At 31.5% G+C, this 20,770-nt stretch overlaps 2 protein-coding genes across 2 annotated transcripts; one reads left to right on the top strand and one right to left on the bottom strand.

The window, feature by feature from the left end:
• Positions 1-75: 75 nt before the first annotated feature.
• On the bottom strand, positions 76-10,190 carry LOC123716190 (proclotting enzyme-like). Its single transcript, XM_045671801.1, has 12 exons — positions 9,969-10,190; positions 7,838-7,911; positions 7,291-7,458; positions 6,753-6,874; positions 5,702-5,850; positions 5,192-5,280; positions 4,563-4,652; positions 3,348-3,511; positions 2,133-2,268; positions 1,655-1,793; positions 870-1,015; positions 76-496 (listed from the first exon to the last, which is right to left on the bottom strand). Exons 1-12 carry the CDS (start codon positions 10,093-10,095, stop codon positions 341-343), a joined length of 1,560 nt encoding a protein of 519 aa, XP_045527757.1. The 5' UTR covers positions 10,096-10,190; the 3' UTR covers positions 76-340.
• Positions 10,191-16,254: 6,064 nt separating this feature from the next.
• On the top strand, positions 16,255-19,902 carry LOC123716694 (circadian clock-controlled protein daywake-like). The gene is made up of 6 exons (XM_045672551.1): positions 16,255-16,388; positions 16,484-16,653; positions 18,179-18,249; positions 19,123-19,262; positions 19,456-19,605; positions 19,691-19,902. Exons 1-6 carry the CDS (start codon positions 16,331-16,333, stop codon positions 19,846-19,848), a joined length of 747 nt encoding a protein of 248 aa, XP_045528507.1. The 5' UTR covers positions 16,255-16,330; the 3' UTR covers positions 19,849-19,902.
• Positions 19,903-20,770: the final 868 nt, after the last annotated feature.

Below are 20,770 nucleotides of genomic sequence, written 5' to 3'. Positions count from 1 at the left end.
ATCTAACATAATGTCAGAAACATAAGCATTATTTTTTTAAATCAATGATTTTCTGTCAATTATAAAATGTATTAGCACTAAAAACTAGATACATTTTCCTTTTTTTACTCGTATGAATACTTTTTACTTTAACAACATAATATATTTCAACAATTTACGTTAAATGGATGGTCATATGCCATATCAAATTTGTGAAACTGGAAGAGAACTATATCATTTAAAATTAACAGATGTTTACCATTTTATTACTTAAAAATCGTAGATTTTACTATAAAACTTACAAGATTTACAGAAATATTATTGTCAAATAGGCTTTTATACACGTTAATTAGTTTTCATCTTATTTTGAGTTCTTTTGTATCCATGGCAGGAAAGCTGTAACTCTGGTGTATACTCCGGGGTACTGACCCTTCCCGCATCCGATGCCCCACGAGACCACGCCTACTTGGGTCCACCTTCCACCCTCATTTACCATTAGGGGACCGCCACTGTCACCCTGAAAATATATTTTTAAAACAACTATGTTTCTCAGTGACTGAATTTAAAGAAGAAATAGTTTCTCGGGTATTTTACTCAAACCTAAAAAGTATTTAAGTAGGATAATTATTTTCATATAAAAAAGTAATAGTCACTCGAACCACTAAACAAAATAGGCAGACAAATTCCTAAGCGATTTGCTGGTATTAACAAAAAACAAATTTTATTCGTCAAATTGACGTGACGTAATCGAGGGACAGATAAGCAGCTAAGGGTACTGACCGAGAGCGGACCCACGCCGGCACTTTAATACACATTGTAACAAAATAGCTTTGTTTAGTGGATATTTACAGATTATAAAACCATATGTGTGACATAAAAATGTGACTTACGCTACAAGAGTCCATATTATCTTTGCCGGCACAAAGCATATGTTCTACGATACCACCGGGTGCCGCAGAGCCATACTTGAGGCGACATTCTGCGTTTGACCAGATCGGTATTGACACTTCTTGGAGCACCGCGGGCTGGGGTCCACCTATTGAATTTTAAGAGCGAATGAAGTTCCAAGAAAATAGAAAGAATTAGAAACAAACCACATTTGTTAGTACACAGTATACAAAAACTATAATGGATATAAAAAAGGACAGTAAAAGAATACTACACATCACACCTTGTTGTCCCTAACTAGTTAGCACATTGATAAATAATAATATCATCAAAAAAAAAACAACAAATGCTGAAACGTGACTAAAATTTAATAAATAAAACATATAGTTAGGATTTAGAAACAAATCTAAGAATAAGCTTTATTGTGTTTGATAATATTAGAAAATAAAATCCTAATAAAGTATGTTTCTTCAAACGTATAATTATTTCGTGCTTGTATAGTCTGAATTCAAATCACGTTTCTACACGTTTTTTTTTATCTATGACATGATCTATTTTTTTTTATTAATCGTCTTGATTGTTACATATTGAATGTAATTTATCTTCATAAGGTAAATAACCTATTTACCTATTATTTAATAGCTGCAATTGATTTATGTTAAAGGGTTGGCTTTTCGATATACCATTTCCATATTCAATATACAATTTTATATTTGTATTTTCGTGTCTTAAATTGTTGTATGTCTTATGCCCTAAATAAATGAAGAGATTAAAAAAATCAACTTACTCTCTTTCAAGCTCCCCCATCCAATAACAGTAGCGGTTAGACCAGCGTATGCACGTGCGCTGGACGGAAGACAGACTGGCCTTACGTTCTTTGTAAATGTTACAGGTTGGTCTAGAGTTAAAATGGCGACGTCGTTGTACTGGAAGAACGTATTAATTTCATAATGGCAGTAGATTTCTTCACCAAATGGGAAAAATGTTGATATTTTTTATAGATATAGCCTGGAACAGTTATTGTTTGGCTGAGAGTCGAATAGTTGATAATAACTCATTAAGAGAATGGAAGATACATTTGAGAAATTTGTCTTTATTGGGCCTCATTATCGTTTTGATCAACCTGAATAAATAATTATAACAATATTTCTGTACAAATAAATAGGATGAAATTTAGATCCGCCCTGAGAATTGAACCTAGTAGAGGCTGCTAAAATAACATATACACAATTTTTATATCCAATATAACTGGATTTAATATTTACCAGAGTTCGCATATCAAATCCACGATGTCGGACCACCCTTTTAATTTTTCTTTCGATGTGCTGGGTCTCCGTGTTTGTCCTGATATTGTAATCTCCGAGTCTTGCTGTCAGTCGTGCTACATCCCATGACGTCATACTTAAAACAAATATTTATTTACTGCTAGGTATCTACTATTATCATCAATATATCTATAAAGTATCAGTATAGGGGTAACACCAAGAAAGGAAAAATTCGTTGATCAGAAGAACAGATTTACACGGTTTTTGTACTAAAGGGTGTATGGTAATTATCCTATCTATCCTTTAATGTACCCAACGTTATTTGTGTTAGGGATGGTTAGATACTACAAGTAGAAACCTGACGGGAATTACAGCTTACAGTTACATGTTTGCAGATTTGCAGTTCTTGCAGAACTAGTTTATTTGTACCAAACTACAAAGGTTATTTGCAGTCCCTAGCGGCACAACATATTGTGGCATCAGGCGTTAACAGGGCTTAACAAAGGCTTTGGCATTAGTTAATACTGTCTTCGAAATTATCAATGTTTTTATAATTTCTCAGAGTTAGACTCGAGAGAGTCTCGATGTTAAATATCCTATGTTTCGCTAATTATTTTACATAATTACGCTAATTAATAGCATTGGCTATTTAAGCTGTTAGGGTAGTTGTATTTGTCTGAAGTATTTGCGTTAGGTTTTTTATTGTGATATTAATGATTAACAAAACCCAGTCTCCGTTTAACAATATCCGTGTAGCATTGTTGTGTTTTAAATTTGGGACATTTGATACATATAAATATTATTTATTAATAAATAATTTCGAGATATATTACATTTAAAAAAACATTGATTATCGGTCTTGAGTAATAGTCATTTTGTTTTGTTTTAAACCCTCAATCGAAAACTGTTTACTGCGCAACAGATTAGATATGTTTGTCGAACACCTTACTCTAGTGAGCGAAATCTTTTCAATGATTTTTTGGTGGAAAGCGAAAAAAATATGATTTTTGTTTGGCAAATATGTAACCGACATATTTTCCAATTGTGTCCTCAAATACACAAAATCAGTTTTTATTTAAAAAAAGTAGTAGATCCTAGATTTCCGTACCGTGCATCATTTGTGTATCGCGAGACTTCACACAATTCCATTTCTAGAATATTTAATTGTACATTTTTGTTTTGACTATTTTTAACAATTAATCCATTAAAACTTACTGTGCCACACAATGCGCCGCTGACAGAACGTGTCGGTCGTCTATAAGTGACCCTCCACAGAACTGCCTGCCGCCATTGAAGAGCGCCACTATGAACGGCCACTCATTCAGATCAGCGTTATGTCCACCCACGATCCTTTCTTCGTCTTGGGGACTCTCATATGTCTAGAAAGACATTGATAATTTTCAATAGAAAACAATTACATAATTATATATATATATATATATATATATATTTCAAGAATCCTGTGATGATATTTTTAAGGTTTGAAGAGTTCTGTTCCACGATGCAGTTCAGTTTTTTATTTGTAAATTGTAACGCACGTATATTTTTTATAAATTAAAAATTTTGTGTCGTAAATTTAACATATAAGGGCTAAGTACAAAACTAGAAGCATTGGTCCTTAATCCACCCAGCATCGCGGCAAATATAAATATTTATGCTTGCATGCTACATGAAAATACCAAAACGAAACAACTACTAAATCACATGTTTATCATATCTTTACTAACATTATAAATAAATAATAATAAAATAAAATGTGTTTATTATAGAATATAAGATACAGGTATTACTTATTCTACGTCATTAAATTTGAATCAATAGACATCCCTACTCATCGACAAAGAAGACAGAGGGTGTAGCCCGAGAGAAAAAGCCGGAGTAAAAAACTCTCGGTACTCTTTTAAAATAGCAACTCATCAAACAACACTTATTTTAAAACAAATATAGCAAATTAATTAGACGTAGCCTACCTAGCACTAGTGCCAGGCCCTTTTAGATAACTACAGAACTAGACAACTAATAATAAGCCATAAGTCTTTAAGCTGTGAAAGTAACTAAAATAAATAAGTCTAGCTGTATCGACATTAGTTAGTGAGCGAATGTTTTTAACCGCGTAAGCTGCAGAACTAAGTCTCTTCGCCAATATAAGGGAACCACTGAAGTTTTGAATCCATGGTGATTCCAAGAAATACAGTTGTATCATCCAGATTCCATCCATTCCATTCCTTATCATTTATAATTGGTCTAGTATCCATATAATGAGAAAATATATGTTTAATATTTTAGCCATGTACCATATTTTGGCTAAATTGAAAATATCGGGAATAAAATTTCTAAGTAAATTATTTGACCTCATAACTTGTTAAATTGGTCCTTATAATAATTATGAACACCGAGAATTTTTTAATAAATATTTTATCGAAAACCTACTTGTGGTCCATTTTTGATCCCGCAAGAACTGTCAGTTCCAGGCTGTGTTGGAGGCTTCGTTGGCTGAGTTGGGTATATAGGCGGCCATGTCTGTAAGACATAATATATGATATTAGCAAATGACTGCTTAAAAAACTTGTTTAAATAGTAAAAAATACTTCACATTTCATGGTATACCTAAGCATCTACATACGTTTTATTTTCAGAAAAGAAATTGGTTTCGACGATTTAAATATTTTACTTGTTTTCAATTCATGTCGTCTACTATGTGTCGTATACTATGAAAAAGGTTGAAGGACGAACTCTTTTGCGACTTACATCTAGTGTGAATAATAAAAAAAATATATCAATGCTCTATAATGATTTACAAATAAATAAATACAAAAAATTTAGAACTCGTCTTCAAACAAACTTTTTGGTCATTTAAAAGTAAGTAAAATTATTAAAATTATTTTTAGAATTCAAGGTATTAAAGTTTAATCATTTTTTAATTCAGCAAATGAAGCCTGCGTCGTTCAATGTGGATGTTCATAAACAATTCTGATAATTAAATACGTTCTTACCTTCATATACTCATTAGTCTATGGTCATACTGCTATTTTAGAATATCATGATTTTCTTGTGCTTACTTGTTTTGTTGTACTGGGAGGTTTAGTGCCCCAAGTTGTTGTTGGTATGGGCGAAGGATTTGCTGGAGCTTGCGTCACTTGTCCACTAACTGGAAGAGTACGGATCATTATAAGAAGCCAGTTATACCCTATGAACCATCTAAGTGCATGAATTTAAGTAACTTGGTCGTGTGACTAGCTTGGTCTGTTTACATGAATGAATAACTCCGCTTGTCTTCGCAGGAAATTTAGAGTGAAAATAAATTTTCACCTTTTTTAAGTGAAAAAAACCTGTGTGTCCTACCTACGAGTAAATGACAAAGGCCTATTAGATTTGAATTATTTTGCAATTGATAAAAAAGCCTGCCTCAGAAAAATTATTATGCTTCAAATGTAGCTGGGAATTTGCAGTCGAAAGTTATTTCAAGATGCAGTTAGAAAGGTATTGATTCCCGATAAATTTAATGGATTTGCTTACATAATTACAAATGTTTTTAGTTAAATTTTTATTTGAAATAAAGGCGTACTTACCAAGAGAAGGCGGGTGTGTGGCTGGTGTGTGATTAGGTGGGTGAGTGGGTAGAGGAGGTAAAGTGGGTGGCCATTGGGCTGGGACCTGCCTCTGGTTGGCATTGGATAGCCACTGGGAGTATGCTGATGCTTGAGGGTTATTTGGGAAACTGAAAGCAAACGGTTTTTACACTATCTTAAATAGTGCTTGTGGCGTCGTTCTTAGAATTATGGAAAATAATATTCTATGGATCAATTTATATCAAAGGTAGAATATGAGATATAAAAGGAATGTCCAATACCATGCCGTGATTTTAAAAATGATTATATTCTATTAAATCAATTCTATCATGTTTTCCAAGTACAAGACTAAAGAAAAATATATAGGAAAAGTACATTCAAGGATACAAAATAAATAAATATTGGTAAAACTTTCTTTAGAATGACAGTGAAAAATAAATATACTATTAAAAAAATCGCAAGGGGTAATCAATACTAGAAAAAAAGTAGGTATGTAATTATTAACTTTTAACTATATGTAATCTTGACATTAAAACATCTATTCAAAGGTTAGTTTTTGTCATTGGAAGTATTAAATTGCTCTAATTCAAATGTGTACTTCCTGCTACTCAAAATATTACTCGATACTTGTACTCGCTGACATTTACTGAGCATAGCTCTGAGATTACATTAGCTCTTGTTTTTTTTGTTCGACCAAATATTTATTTATTTAAGGTACAAAAAGATAGTTGGAAATCATTAAATTTGAATTTCAAATTCATAGTGTAATTTAAACTAAGATTTTATTAGCCTCAAAAAACATTATTCCAATATTATAGTATTATTATTCACGAAATTATTACATAGTATATGGCTCTAAACACCTCTGGCGATAAATAGAACTACCTACATCGCATTTGAGTTACTTCGTTAGATGATGTAATTAGGGTTCTTTAAACGAAAAAACATAGTTAGGTAATAAGTGCTCCTTTTTACTAATCTAAAACAGGTTTCAAACTTTCAACAACAATTTTCAAACGAAAAATGTAATGTTGATAAAGGTACAACTCACCCGGATATTTGCATAGGTGCAAGCTGAAGGGGCATTGCAGGTCTAAGGAGTCCTAATCTCTGTACATCAGGCTCCTGTTGAGGTGGTGTTCCTACTGGTTGTGTACAACATACACCGAAAACCTATAAAAACATATTTTTAGAGCAAAAATTTCTCTTAATATCACTATTGTTAATGCAATAAAATTAACTAAGCATTTCGATTGTTAAAGGTAAGGAATGAAAGTATAATATAGATACATTATTGAATAAATAGTCCACCCAATTGTTAGGGTGGATTCTAAGCTTTTTCTTGCACATAAACTAAAGGTTCTCGGTTCAAGACAACACTCTTTTTTATTTTTGTTAAAAGATTCATGAATTTATTAACCAGATATTAAATTGGAAATATTATGTTTAAAATATGATTCTGCATTGAAGGTCAACCCTTTAATTTAATATATGATTGATAATTTAGTGGAATCAAACCACACTTCCACGTGCGTTAGGCATTAAACTCTCGTTAAACAATTAATAGATGTAAAAAGTATGTTCCATACCTCAGTATTATCTCCACTGATGTAGCTACAAGTGTCATAATGGCCCATGACCCAACCGTCGTAGCCGGATAAGTCAACAACTTTAAACAAAGGATAGCAGTCCCGGAAGCTCTTACATGTGCCTTTCTTTCCATTAGTTGTTTCGCAATCCAATCCAAAAGCATCACCCTACAAATACCCACGTTGAATTACTACGTTTTATAATCTTAAGCGCGAAAAGGAGACCGTAAAATAATTTAGGTTTCATCATTGTTTTCTTTACAAATGCCAAAAATTCTAAGTCTTTGGAACCTACGTCATACTGATAGACCATTTAATATATATATTTTTATTTTTATTGATTTATTTTAGAGAGTAATATTATCCAAATATGTATACATGTAACCATAACAGTATTATTTCGGAGCGCGACAAATGCATATAAAAATAACGTTAGGCCATCTACTTTTTATTTATGATAATCTTTTAATGACAATTAATTGCTTTATAGCACCAATTAAACATATTGCTATTAATAAACAAGAAATAAATAATTTAATAAAGCTACCTGTCTTGGTTGTAACAATAAAAGTTGCTTTCCATCGCGTGTTGTATTCGTCTCACGTTTCGAACGTGGAAGTGCTGAAATATAACAAATAGTCATAAAAAGTCCTTATTTTTCGTTTACATTAAATTAGCATATCTAACCTTTAATATTGTCATTACTAATATTATGTATATCGATAATAACTATAACATGTATATCGATATAAAAATAAACCAGTGGCGCTACAACCTTTTAGGTTTGGGCCTCAGATTTCTGTATCTGTTTCTTAATAATTGTTTTTAAGTGTGTGATCGGACACTGGTTTAATCACCGTACGAGCGAGTATTAAATGCGGAAATAAAAACTCCATAGGTGCACAGCTGGGGAACGACCTCAGAGGTAAGAGTCGCATTCTAGAGCCACTAGACCAACGCTATTTATTGTTCATTATTGACAATTTCTTGATGTAGAACATTTTTAAACACAAACAGTAATTTACATAACGAAATGTTTTTTAGCGTTTTTCTCGACAGTTGAAAGAATTTATTGATTTGTAGAGTTAATCTCAATATAAAACATTGAATTATGAGCAATCACCTTATTATTCTGAGGGCGTCCAAAAATACATTGTTCACTACATGCAAGTTGTTTTTATCGTAACATAACGGTCACGGACGTATCGGAATCCAATATAAATCTAATCAAAGACAGTTTACTGTAATTTACATATTTAATATTTTGATTATAAGCTTATGAAATATTGAAATATTTGAAGTACACCGTAATATCGCAGTAGATATTTGATTACGGTGAGAACATTATGCAAACTATAAATTTTAGTGTTTTGATATTGTTTCCTACCTAACCTACCTAACATTCCGGAGATTAGCAAGATATCTTAGATAAAACTAAGTCCGTGATTGACATTTTCAGACAAGCATTTTTCGGGCAGCAGACAAATGCAACGGAAATACAAATTGTCAGCACTACCTAAGAATTATGACGAAATTAATAGGTAACACTGACAACATGTTCAAATAAATATAGAGTATCTTCCTGGTATTCATCAACAGATGTTGCGTGCAATTATTCACCTGATAAATAAAATAATAGTAAATAAAGTAAAAAATTCCAAGTAAATAACCGGCCTTGGAGATGTCAGTTTGTAAGGCAGGCTATTTTCAACCAAAGCACTGCTGGTTTTAAACCTGGTTGCCTGTGACATTAATGTGAATATACAGGCTTAAGGTATTCCTAGATGTAGACATTTATAATAGTGCTCAAGTAATTGGATTATCAGAGGAAAGTAAACTAAGCGCCTATTAACAGAGGAATTAATTTACATTGAAGTTCACTAGCTATCCCTGGCATCCGAACTTGGCATTTTAATGTATGAATGTTTTGTCTTGTTCATCTTACTAGGGATCCCTTCGATTTTTATTAACACACAACAAGTGTTTATCGCTACTTATTCTTTATTGTTATGCTTCGAAGTCGCCGGAACCATCATAAACAATTCAAAATTAAACGCAATAATAACGATTTATTGTACCAAGTAGCATTCCGGGTTCAGTCTTCTCTAGGAAATGTCACGTTTGTCAGCTTCAACTCACAAGTCTAATTAATTTCCACACACAAAAAATAAGAGCACTAAGAATTAAATAACAAGAAATGATTGATGTAAAGTGGTTTGCGTAGGCGGTAAACATTTGCATTGAATTGCCTCAAAGGTTCACAAGAATGGCCCACGTAATTTTAGAAGATCTAATACAAGGGATTCCGGGTTGACGACCGAATTAATATTTTATTTTATGAGTCATTAATGTATTGATGCGGTTCTACTATGGTATTGAGCTATAGCTTATGGGTTTGCTGGACAGCTAAGGCGCAATTTTTTACTTTCTCTAGCCTAATAACCTCGTAAGAACAATGTCGCGTATTGTTTTATGAAGTCGCTAAAGGAATTACTGATGTGTTGAGGTTGTGCGATCTCAATTTTGCAGAATAATAAAAAAATAAATGTAATTTTTATTCTTTGTACATTTGAAGCATCCTTCTATACTATATATTATATATTGTATTTATATTATTATATATACTATATATTGTAACAATTTTATTCCTAAATTCATAATTACAAACAAAATCTTACCATTTATAAATACTGCATCCTCAGTATAAAATGCGCCATTATTTTCAGAAAATCCTAAATCTTCAGGCACGTGCAAACAATGTATGGCAATTAAATTTAAGAGAAATACAATAGTTCCGAGTGTCATTTTTTAAATTATTGTAAACAAGTTTGCGTTCACTACCGACGTATTTTAATAGGGTAATCGCGGCGCAAGGAGGTGTGGCTCACAAGGAGTCTCTTCGCAAAATGCTTAAGCATCTTGGGACGGGGGCTTTATAATATTTTTAAACTGTCGCTCTACATTTGTTTGAAAGATAACAGAGCTTTTTCTCCTTTTGTACTAACTTGACATTTGCAGGCCATTATGGCACATTTTATACACGATGGCCATTCGATTTGTGCATCTAAAATCCGACTTGAATACCGTTCTAATGTTTCAAAACAAAAGAATGATCAATGTGTCTTTTGAATATTAAAGTCATTGAACTTCTATCTACTTAAATGTACGATGTGATAAAAATTTGATGGGTTTATCTGGTTATTAACAGTCATTATAAATTTTTATACAGGTAACTTTTAATGGATTACAAATTATAAAATTTGGAACAATAATTGCTTTGGGTACAAATTTTAAGGGCTCTCAAATTGGCGTAAAATTTAATCTAAACGATTAATGTTTTATTGAACTTACGAAAATTGAGCTTCATGAGACAAACATTTAATATTTTGATATATTTTTTTCTATCGATTTCGGAAGAGGATATTGTTTTGTATGTTTTTAATTATTTATTTTTATTACGAAATAATGAGTTTGGATACTTACAAAATGACGGCTTTTGCTTCAAAAATTCCGTACGTTGTTACATTTAGTATAAGGAACAGCTTGTACGTAATTAATGAACGATGTCATCAGCTCGAATCATTCGAGTGCCGGAAAACCTAATAAAACTGTTTCGAAAATACACAGACTAAAAAGTGAACTAATGTGTGCCTTATATAAAGCAGATGGAGGCTAGATTGACAATCTATGTCAGTACAGCCACTTGTACCAGATTTTGACGAAATTACATATTCCATACCATTATGCGATATTTTCCTATATTACATCGACAATCGAAATTACAATTCAGAAACATTGAAATCACGCACCAAACTATCGATATATGCATGTGATATCTACATTGCTATAAAAAAACAACAACTATGACAAGAAAACACTTTTTAAACGGATTGAAGCTATGTATTATTATTATAAACTTGACCACGCACGCTGGAAAGCACGCGAAACGTCGGGAAAAAAATTAAATTTAAAATTATGTAAATAATTATAAGTTTATAATAATAATACATAGCTTCAATCCGTTTATTAAAAAGTGTTTTCTTAATGCGTAAAAGCTATGTTAACAAAAGACAATACAACTATGACGAGACAAAACATAATTACTTGCTATAAAATTCGTGAAACGTCGGGACATTTTTGTAATTGTAATTATTATATTTTATTAAATGATTCCAAAAAATGTATAAATAAACGCGTTTTAATCTGGCGCTTAGGTACTTTGTATTTCTCACAAGTAACAATTTGTTTACATGCATATAGACACATAATTAAAGGTAATGGATTCTTGGTACCACTTTATGTCAAATGTTGATTTGATCCTAATCTTTAATTTTACATGATTTAATCGATATACCTTCATCATCATTGAAACTTCATATTTAAAAGAAACCATAATGAGTTAAGTGCTTGAAAGCCTAAATCTTTTTTTTGAGAATACAAACACCTCCGATCAGTCATTTTACCTTCCTATACACAATATTGTGTACAACAAAATCTGTGATGACGAACCTTTAGTGACTTAAATCATTGTGCAAAAATTTATGTGTAGGTATTAGTCGAGAAATACTTAGTTACAAATTATAATATGAACAACGACATAAGTCTATAAAATTATCTACGTTGGACCTTCAAAGCCATGTTTCTCTCGTTCTACATCAAGTACCGTAACGAATAATTAGATCTATTAAGTCCATTTGAATCCACAATAATTATCGTGTCAACGACCTATCGAAAAAGAGAAATATTAGCAGTACTTTGACATTTGATTGATATTGGTAATACAAGATTAGTGTATAGAATATCTTAGCTTATAACAGTACCTACCAGTGAAATAATCTAAAAATTACATTATATTTTTGTAGAAATAAAAATCGAGACTGTATTAAGACTTTTAGATACCGAAAATGTATACAAAAATCATCAACTTATTTGAAGCATGTGTACTGTGTTAATATAGGTCAATAAGATAAAAATTAAGTGATTTTGGAAATATGTTAAAAATTCACAAATTGTTACTGTGAGGAACCCGCTCCGTAAACTACTGCGCTACAGGTACAATTGTAAAGCTAAAACGCTATTCGTCGTCTCATTAATCTTAAGTTTACCGTTAAGTCATGTTTACGAATGTCGCATTAGGGGCAGTGCAAAATATTTGAGGTGTAGTTAGTTTATTTCAACTGTTTGTGTATGAAATATAACGGATCTTGGACACGTGTTTTCTTTAAAGCTTTAGAGAATGAGATGTTGTGTACATTTTTACACGTTTTCACATATCAAATAACGCTTAAAAACTAAGTTAATATTGATACATTCAATAACTTTTACTTTATACATAAGCTGTTATAACTAAAGTAACTAACTGCAACAACAACTGACAACGAATTTCGTCACATGAATAAATTCCGCTTGAAATATTAATAAAAAATAAGAATAACTGTTTCTAGGCTGTTTTAACTAAAGTTCTGAATCATCACAGCATGACCACTTCTTTAGTTAACAGTTTACTTCTATTATCTGGTATCAATTTTGCGGTGAAAAAATGGCCCAGTTCTTATGAAGTAGGGGATAAATGGCACATCCAGACTCACGGGTTCAATATTATATTTTGTCGATTCTAATGTAGCACGTCATTGGGAAAGGATTAAACCTACTTCAGTCAAATGGCTAAGCTTAATTTTTTGCGAGTGTTTATCGTGATGCCATTTTGCGAATGTTCGACGTATCCATACACAATTTAAAGTGTTGTAAGTTTGAAGGTTTGAGGTGTTTAGGGTCTTAATTTTTTGTTACGTTTGTCACTAAGCGTTACTTTTTTATATAAAGTATTCAAACAATATCAGAAAAATGAATCATTTGACAATATACATACAACATATAACACATCGATGAAGGGACGCTATACTTGAACTTACATAAATTAATTTATATTTATTTTCACCTTCAATGCAATCATTATTATATATATATATATCAAGATACATTCTACATTTAGCATACAAAAATATCTTGCAATTGTCTCTGTCTTCACAAATCTATCGCAAATATTGTACTGAGAAAGCGGTTAAATGGCGAAAACATTGCGAATTGGCGGAATTGGTGACAGTTTATGTTCTCACGTGACACGTGAAATTAATTAATTAGGTCTATCCCGTTGCAAAAAACTGAGCTAATAATGGTCGAGCCGTCGCTTGCATGAATAATGGCAGATGGACAAAGGGTAACGAAGTAGAAAGGGCCACAGAAAAAAGAAAGCACTCTTGCACGGTAGGCTGACAAGCTTAAGGAATTTGATGGACGAGAACACTGAGACAAAAATGCTGAAGGCAGAGAAAAATGGAGCCAACTGGAGGAGGCCTTCTATAAGAGATCCTTCAAAAAAAAATATTTTAAGTGTGTGTATATTTTGTTAGTGTTTCAAGGAATAAATGAGGCTTAATTACTATTAATTAATTAGGTATGTAGATAGTATAACAAAAACTATTAAAAAATTATTAATAAAAATAATTGCCCTAAAATGGGCGTAAACATATATTTATTGGGGATCTTCTTCGCCAAAATGACTCTCAATTCAGCAAATTTGTCAAGACAAGTTCAGTTGTAAAGTAGCATAATTATTTATCCTATATGTTATAATAATTTCACTTATGTTAATGTATAAACTAAATTTTTACTATTAAAAGGAATTTAATTTTATATTAAGGACAACGTGGTCATCGTCCTGGGTCAGTGATGGTTTGGTGGGGTGTGTATTATCAAGGAGTCACAAAACTATATTTTTGTGAAAACTTCAGCCAAAGTCTATAAAGATACAGTCTTGGATCATGTTGTGAAAGCTCTCAGCAATACACATTTTAAAAATAAACCAGCAGGATTCTGCGTCTGGTCATAAGGCACGAACTACTCAAGCCCGGCTTGAAACCAACGTTCCGGACTTTATAAGAGCTGAAAACTTGCCCTCATCTAGACCAGACCTCAACCCTTTAGACTTCATATTATGGTCAGTTTTAGAGGACATGGCCTGCTCTAAACGACACGGCGACGAGTTTCTTTAAAAAATGTTTGGAACGTTGGCGAAATTTCCCTTGGAAACAGGGTATAAATACATAGATTCGTGGACAAACAGATTAAAGGCCTGTATAAAAGCTAAATGTGGCCATTTCGAATAGAATATTTTTATTTTTTGCTAAGACTTTAATAAATATGTAGGTATAAATTATAGTATTATTACAACACTTCCTTAAAATAAGTGCAGATTCATTTGTATCAGAACTCATGGCTGGACTAGGTATATAAAATATATACAAGTCTTTATTTATTTATTAATTAAAGTTTACCACATCATACAAAATGATGCTATATGTGCAGTATATCTTTTCTAAAATGTATGACAATTATGGTAAACATAAATGTTACCAAAAATAAAAATACAATCTTTGTGTATCAAACCAACGTATAATTTTTCAAAACTTTACGCCTTACCGCTTATTCAGAGCATGTTTGGCGAACCGAAACTATGCCTTAAAAGTCGTGATTTTGAATAAATTAAATTCTTAAATATAGAGATATAAGAAGATATTTTAGTGTAGATAATTATTATTAAGTGTAATAAAATATTATAAAGTCGAAAATGTTCAATTAAAATTGTACTTATTATTTAGCCATCTTTGCTAAAATAAGGGATACACAAACCAAAATATTAAAGCAATGTATTTAATTAATAACTCATAACAGCCACAGGTGTCATTTACTAGTAAACCACTAACGCGGTTTCGGTATATTTTTATGATTCATTAAAACTATATAAGTAAATTAAAGAGGGAACTCAGAGAACTTTGGTCTTTAGTGCTTATTAAATTGTCAATTTCCAATCGTTTTGTTTATTAGACTTGAAAATGTTAATACGTTTTAAGAGTCTTAATAAATTTGCTCCTTTAACGAAGTTCTAATGCCTATAGATTAGGTCCTTACATATGAAATTGCCGTTTTGTATGGGAGGAACAAAAAATGGGTTTTTTTTTAAATAAAATATATTTAATTAATCAAAGTACATTGCTATCTATGCACTTTTGCCATCTTATTGGTAGTTCATTGATCCCTTTACTAAAAAATATTCGGACGGGAATCAATCAAATCTCTGACAGCGGTTTCGACTGCCCTATCAGAGTTGAATTTTTATCCTAGCAAAAGAAAGCATTTTTTTTCGAAATGCAAGGGTTTCGAAAAAAAATGGTGTTCTGTTGAAACAAGGTCAGGGGAGTACGATGGATTTGTTTGACATTCCAATTGAAGCTTCTCTAATTTGGTAATAGTCTGTTGTTGTACAGTGTGTGTTCTAGCGTTGTCGTGAAGCAGCAGTGGCCTCGAGCGATTGACCAGCCTTGGTTGTTTAGCAGCTAGCTTTTCCATCATGGTTTGCAGTTTCTAACAATAGACATCTGCCGTAATCGTCTGTCCAGATTTAAGAAAGTTATAGCACTAGTCCACCAAAAGCAATTTTTTTGGAGTAAATTTTCGCTTGGAGCACGATTTGGCTGGTTCGTCTGGGTTCAGTCATTGCAATGAGCGCTTCCAATTATCGTAAAGGATCCACTTTTATCACAGGTTATTGTGCCGGTATAGTAATGTAACGCAGTTTTGACGATATTTGTCGATTTGAATTTACTCAATTCGTGAGGTACGCGTCTTTCAAGCTTTTTCACCTTCCCAATTTGCTTCAAGTGGATTAATACCGTTTTATTACTAACATCACAGCCTGCAGCAAACTCAGACGTAGTTTGCGATGCATCCATTTCCACAATATACCATTAATTCTTATAATACCAACAAACTTTCTCCCATAACGAACACAAACATACGAAACTTTTACTTTTACTCAAAGTTTGATCTTAATTATATTTTGATTAAAACATGACGTATTGTGCAGAACCTGCTGACATTGACTGGGTTTATGCAATATCACGACAGCTAATGTTGCCTCAGGCGCAAAACCACTCAGACTTACAGCCACTAGGTCGTCTCTGTAATAATAAAAAGGGTCACGATGTTTAAATTTTTTTTTTTATTTCTATTTTTTGTAATTTGTTCGGCTATCGATATTGGTAAGTATATTCCTTATAGCTTGGTTATTAAGCATTAAGACGACACAAAACCTTATTCTAATTGATCGATAATATATATATATATCGTTTTGCAGAAAATTATCTAAAAATATGTGATAGAAATTCTTTGGAAGTTAACGAATGTCTGGTAGAGGCCGTTCAAAAGGGGATAAAGGACCTCGCTGGAGGTAACGCAGACTTAGGGGTCCCCGCATTGGATCCTTTTTACCAGGATGAATTAAAAATGGAATACAATAATAACCAGGTATGTAGCATTATACAAAATCCGATTAAAATATTAACTTGAGAAAAGGTTATTTGGAGTGGAAATATGTAAATATTACTTTTTTCCTACAAATATATAAGAATAAATTTAACTTTTTGAACACGAATTGTTAGAAAATTAAATCATCAACATGTATGCGGGAACGTACATATATTAAAAATTAGATTTATAATCTTTTCCTTTGAATAAATTTTATATGGATTAAGTCGATTAACACAGTAAACTGTAGTAAGTCAATTCTTTTCCTAAGTCGCAAATTCACCTTTAACATAATTTTAAAAACTCAATATAATGTATTATATACCGTATACGTAGTACTAGGAAAAAATTAGAACACTTTATTTGGTAGGTTAAACATAAATAATTCGAAAGATTACATAATTAAATGGGTTTTGATCAGGGGTAGGACAATTGATTGAAAAAGGAAATACGAAATATCCCTTAGGGCTAGGAATTTTAAATCTTCTTTAGAATTCAATATTTGTACAGTTTCATACAAGTTAAATAGTTTTTGCTCCTTACAATTTTGCACTTATTATTTTGGGAGAACAAAGAATTATGGAATTAGGAGTTTACTTTCATTATATTCTAGTTGTATAGGTAAGATGTCAATGCAAAGCTTAAAACATAATAAAACTAGTATTATTATTACTTAACTAATTATTTGCAATACGTTTTGTGAGACTAATTTAGAGTTGCGCATATAATAATTGCATCTATTCCCATTAAACCTGTAACTAACATTATATATTAATTGTATATTTATCAAAATAAAAACGTATTTCTTTACGTAACCTACTATAATAAGTAAATTTATATGTTCCAAATGAGAATCCTCTTTAATCAGTTTGAGGTATTTCCGAACTTAGATTTAGATACCTACATGCATTTATAGATTAAGAAAAGAGCGTACCAATGCTTTAAAAGCCAGCGACGCGCTTGCCTTCTAGCATTATAAATGTCCAAAGGCGGATGTTATTCATCTGTTTAAAAACTAAATTTTACGCAAAAAGAACATTTTTTTATTTTACGAGACTGACTGACTTTATCAGTTTGACCTCAAATAAATCTTATACTTGTTCTTTTAATCCTCTTAACAAGTATATGTATATTCGCGGAACGTGCTAACAAAAAACAGCATATGATTATAAAATTAATTTTTAACTTATCTCACAGGCTTAAGTTGTTAAACATTTTCTAATCATTTGAATAAAATCTTATATTTTAAGACTTGATATGTAAATAATAATAATTTTGTCATTCGAATAAATTAACATTTTTCTACAAACCTTTAGAATGTACGTAATATGTGTAACTTTATTCTACGAGGTAAAGGAATTGTGGAATGCATTGTGTAGTACAACTACATTTATGAAATTTCCCGCCAACTCTTATATTTTTCATTCGCCGAATTCAAGAAAAATAATTAAATAGATAATATCATGTTCTATAGATACTCTACGTTTTAGTAATATATGCTGTAAAAAACGTACTATTGTTTTAGATTCAAGGAAAAATGGTAATGAGCAATATTTTTGTGGCTGGCCTTAGCAGTTCAACGGTTAAAGACGCAAGGTTTGCAACAATTATCTATTTACATCAAAGGCGGATATATTTATATATTATATTATGTAAGGTATCAAGGCAAGATCGAAACAGTGAGTCTGATTATTCTTTACGCGTTTATATTGGAGTTTTTATTATAAATTTGATTTGACAGTGCTATTTTTCTACAGTTAACTTGTGGCGGCCTCTTAATTATACTTAAACTGTGGGTGGGTTATGGTCAAGGTTAGCAGCTTTGCATTTATGATTACAGCTTACATTTATCACGAATGAATAACCCACACATTACTAACAGTTGTAGGATATAACATTACGCATATTATAAAAGTAAAGTAAACTAAAACTCTTGATAAAAATACTTGTACCATTTATATATGATTTAATCAATATTTATGAAGCATTTGTTTGGCATAGAAATTCGGCGTCTTTAAAGAAACAATTATGTGTTAACAAATTAGACTAGAAAACAACCAAATTTGCCTATATAAATTAAAGTTTAGCTCCGTATACGTTTTTGCTTGAACCGTCATTAAACTGTGTATTCGAATATCTATTTTAATTTTAATTTCGGCTCTAGAGTCGTGGACCACCGACTTAAGAACCATTAACCTTACATTACTGTACCAGTCAACCTTTTACATTTTTTACACGTTACGCGATAGTGAAGATTTTAATTATAATACCTTATTATATTTTAATTATTAATTATAATGTTACCATATAATAAATTTTCTTAGAAGTAAGATACCTCATATACATCCACTTTGATTTTTACCTTTTTATGATGTAAATAAGGTGTTTATTATAATTATTAATCGGCACTTACCAGCTAAAATTATGTTCACAAGAGTAAATTTACTGACAGTAGTAAATAATGCATAGGTTAAAAGCAGACGAAGATTCATTTAATTTGGAAATAGACATGTTCACTCCGGAAGTTAAAGTCTATGGCGACTACGAAGGAGGCGGTAGTTACAACTCCTTGAAGCTGCTTGCTAATGGAAACTTTTCTACTACTATGAGTAAGTATAATTTCACTTCACTGGGATGACAATTAAATATGCTTATTCATTTTTTCAAGATATAATTCTTCTCGAGGATTATTCATGGGTAAATTATTTTATTTCATATTCCTTCTAAAAAACCGCCTCCGAAAGAGTTCTATTGGCATCATGTACCAAATGAAGAATAAAACTAATTCATTTTATCTTTCAGCTGATCTCGTGTATACATGGAAATTAAAAGGAAAGCCTCATATAATTGAAGGTATTACATATATAAAAGTAAAATCTTTTTACATGCGACCCGATGTCGGCACCATGAAGACAAGTATTACGAATGAAAACCCTGACAGTAAACCATTAAGTAAGATATACAAAATCTGACAGAATGCTTTATGCAAAATGTTTTTTTTTAAACTTAACTTAAAATATTCCCTTACCTTTTTCAGCTGATTTGGGCATAAAAATTACAAATGAAAATTGGCGTTTACTATATAAAGAATTTTTGCCATTTGCTCAAGCAAACTGGAATAAAAGTGGAATTCAAATTGCTAATAAAATATTTTTAACAATACCATATGATAACTTGTTTCCTAATAAATCATAAATCTGTTTATACCTAGGTAATTATGAATTATAAATACAAATTTTAATGGTGATATGATATTTTTATTATTTTACTACATACATATATTAATTTGTTATGCTTCTTTCGAAATCCGTTGTTGCTAACTACTATAACAACCGTATCTGGCAAAAAAAATGCTGATTCGGCGGTATGGCGGACATTTCGAACCGTCCGAAAAGTGTGGGATGGTGATTTTCGTAAATGTCTGCACGACGATGATTAACTGTGCAAAAATTAGCCTGGTACAAATGGTTGATTTTTTTTTAAAATTAAAGCATTTGCGTTGATATTTCGCGGGCAAGTCACACCGGAGAAGTATGGCATGACACTACCGCCTCTTATTTTTTATGGGATATCGGAAAATACTAATAATAAATTAAATTCCACAATAATAGACTTTTTGTGGAACAAATCGTTTAACAGTCGTAATTAATCCGACGAGTTCGCGTAACGCCCACGCGAATAGACTGCCGATAGCAGCGCTATGACCATAATTTTTCTTTTTCATTGCGTAATAAGATACCTGAAGAACCGCCAAACTGATACAAATGACCCAATATTTTGTGTCATTATCTCCCGGTCTACTTAAGAACAAGAAACCATGGCATGCATTGTGTGAACTGGTTAGGTATAGTCTGTTTGAACAATGAAAAATAGTCTAACTATAGAGTAACTACATTCATGAACATGTTAATATTAATACGTACACTTAGCCGTATATTTTACGGCAATATAAAGTTTTTTTTATTCTCTAATTCATATTAGTCCGATTAGATTTTGTTCTACATGTATTGTAAACGTTTCTGTGATTCTAAAAATAAACGCTAAACATGCAAGCACAAGAGATAAATAATTATTGTATTAAAAATATTAAATAGCGCTCGATATTTTATTTTTATGG

This window comes from Pieris brassicae, chromosome 11 (assembly GCF_905147105.1).
Source record: "Pieris brassicae chromosome 11, ilPieBrab1.1, whole genome shotgun sequence".
Classification (NCBI taxonomy): Eukaryota; Metazoa; Arthropoda; class Insecta; order Lepidoptera; family Pieridae; genus Pieris; species Pieris brassicae.
The sequence above is the reverse complement of the archived record's forward strand: the minus strand, read 5'-3'. Positions and strand labels throughout refer to the sequence as shown.